Source organism: Protomyctophum bolini, assembly GCF_963924005.1.
Source record: "Protomyctophum bolini genome assembly, chromosome: 22".
Lineage (NCBI taxonomy): Eukaryota > Metazoa > Chordata > Actinopteri > Myctophiformes > Myctophidae > Protomyctophum > Protomyctophum bolini.
Window position 1 is genome coordinate 10172804 of NC_137883.1, and position 1901 is coordinate 10174704.

The following is a 1901-nucleotide window of genomic DNA, read 5'->3' on the forward strand; positions in this document are numbered from 1 at the left end:
GAAATACATAAGAAATCAAATCATGGGAGCCACATGGGAACCGGACGGCGTGGATTTCTCTTTCATGCAGCCACTAGGCTGTGCTGTGATGTTAGTCATCTATGTTGCACATAATGACTGTCTGGGCAGGTCAAATACGCACACAATATTTGGAAGCCAGTGTATGACATAGGTACTATGATATCAGCGCGCTATGAGTTGTTTGAGGCCACTCTGTGACGTCACTGCAGCATGCAGCAATCTCCATAATCAGTCTGGGCTGGTGATGTCACTCTACGCACTTCAGTGCATTTGTTTTATAAAATATTGCATAATCATTGAAAGTTTTATTAAACTAGGTCGTCTACATTTCATGAGCTGTGTTTAACCAGCAGCTAAAGCAGCTGGTAAAAAAAAATCAAATGCACCATATTGGTTCATGCATGCCTCTATGATTTCTGCTGCTCCTACTGTTGACTGCTATTGTTAACTGCTACTGTTGCCTGTGGTCCTGCCGCTGTTTTCAAATCCACTCATGGAAACCAAGCAGGTCGAGATCCCTTCTTGGGTTCTTGATGACCTCTGCAGTAGATTCCTCCTCCACATACCCAGTGAGGAGAGGGACAATGTCATCCGGCTCTGCTTCCACATCGAACTAGCCCACTGGTTCTACCTGGACTTCATGCAGAAAAACCTGGGTTCACCTCAGTGCGGGATCAGGGACTTTGCCGTGGCTGTTTTCAAACACTGTCCATTCCTGCTCCCTGATGGGGAAGATGTCCATAATGTCATCGAGGAGTGGAAGGAATATAAGATGGGCATCCCGACCTATGGCGCAATTATTCTAGACGAGGCTCTAGAACATGTGCTGCTGGTTCATGGTTACTTCGAAAAGTCGGGGTGGGGCTTCCCAAAGGGCAAAGTTAACGAAGATGAGGCACCTCGTGACTGTGCTGTGCGAGAGGTTTTGGAGGAAACCGGCTTCGACATCACAGATCGTCTCTCTAAAGACATGTACATTGAGCTCAAGCTCAATAATGTCTTCACAAATTCTGCAGGCAAGGACCAGCTGACCGGGTTGTACATCATACCTGGAGTCTCCAGTGATACCAAGTTCAGCCCCCAAATCAGGCAGGAGATCAGTGACATCAAGTGGTTTCCGGTCGAGCAGCTGCCTTGTGACAGAAGCGACAGGACTCCTAAGTTCAAGCTCGGATTGGCCCCCAACAAGTTCTTAACGGCCATTCCATTTGTGGCGCCGCTCCGAAAATGGATAGCCGAGTTGAATGGACCGACGTCCACCATGGACGCTGGCGAGTATTTTGCTTCCAATGGCAACGTTCCACGCAACTGTGACTGTGAGCCTCGGGCCTTGTCTAAACCATTCCTCAACTTCACCTTTGACTGGGAAGCCATTCTGGAAGCTTTTGCTCCAGAGGTTTTTTCATCTTCATTTATATACATGTATACCTAAAGAATCAAGAGGGGGTTTATTTATAACTCACACGTACACATGTACAAGCAGTGAGATGTTGGTGTGATGTTGGTCTGCAATACTGTGCAAACTGACAGTGACAACATCAATACAATGCACAAAATCATTATAAAAAAATATAAAATATATAGAAATATAAATTATAAATAGTATATTTGAAATAAAACAAAATAATTTATGACGAAGAGAATATGACCGGTTTCATCATTTCTGTGAGGCGAGAGAGAGACTATAGTCAGACGAATTACAAGGTATTGTAGGAGCACTGCATTTATCAGAGCACTGCATTTATCTGTAAAATCTAACTCCAGCTTGTACAAAACACCTCATTTGGCTAACAGATGGCTAGGCTAATGTATTATGAAGGGGCTTCATTATTAATATTGACCTCAGGACAACCCTGTCCTGCTATTGTGATCACACACTA

General features: G+C 44.5%; 1 protein-coding gene across 1 annotated transcript; it reads left to right on the forward strand.

Moving 5' to 3' along the window:
• Positions 1-514: 514 nt before the first annotated feature.
• LOC308309610 (m7GpppN-mRNA hydrolase-like) lies at positions 515-1453 on the forward strand (the record flags this gene model as incomplete). The annotated part of the gene is made up of 1 exon (XM_080755519.1): positions 515-1453. The coding sequence occupies one exon, from the start codon at positions 515-517 to the stop codon at positions 1451-1453; it is 939 nt and encodes a 312-aa protein (XP_080611645.1).
• Positions 1454-1901: the final 448 nt, after the last annotated feature.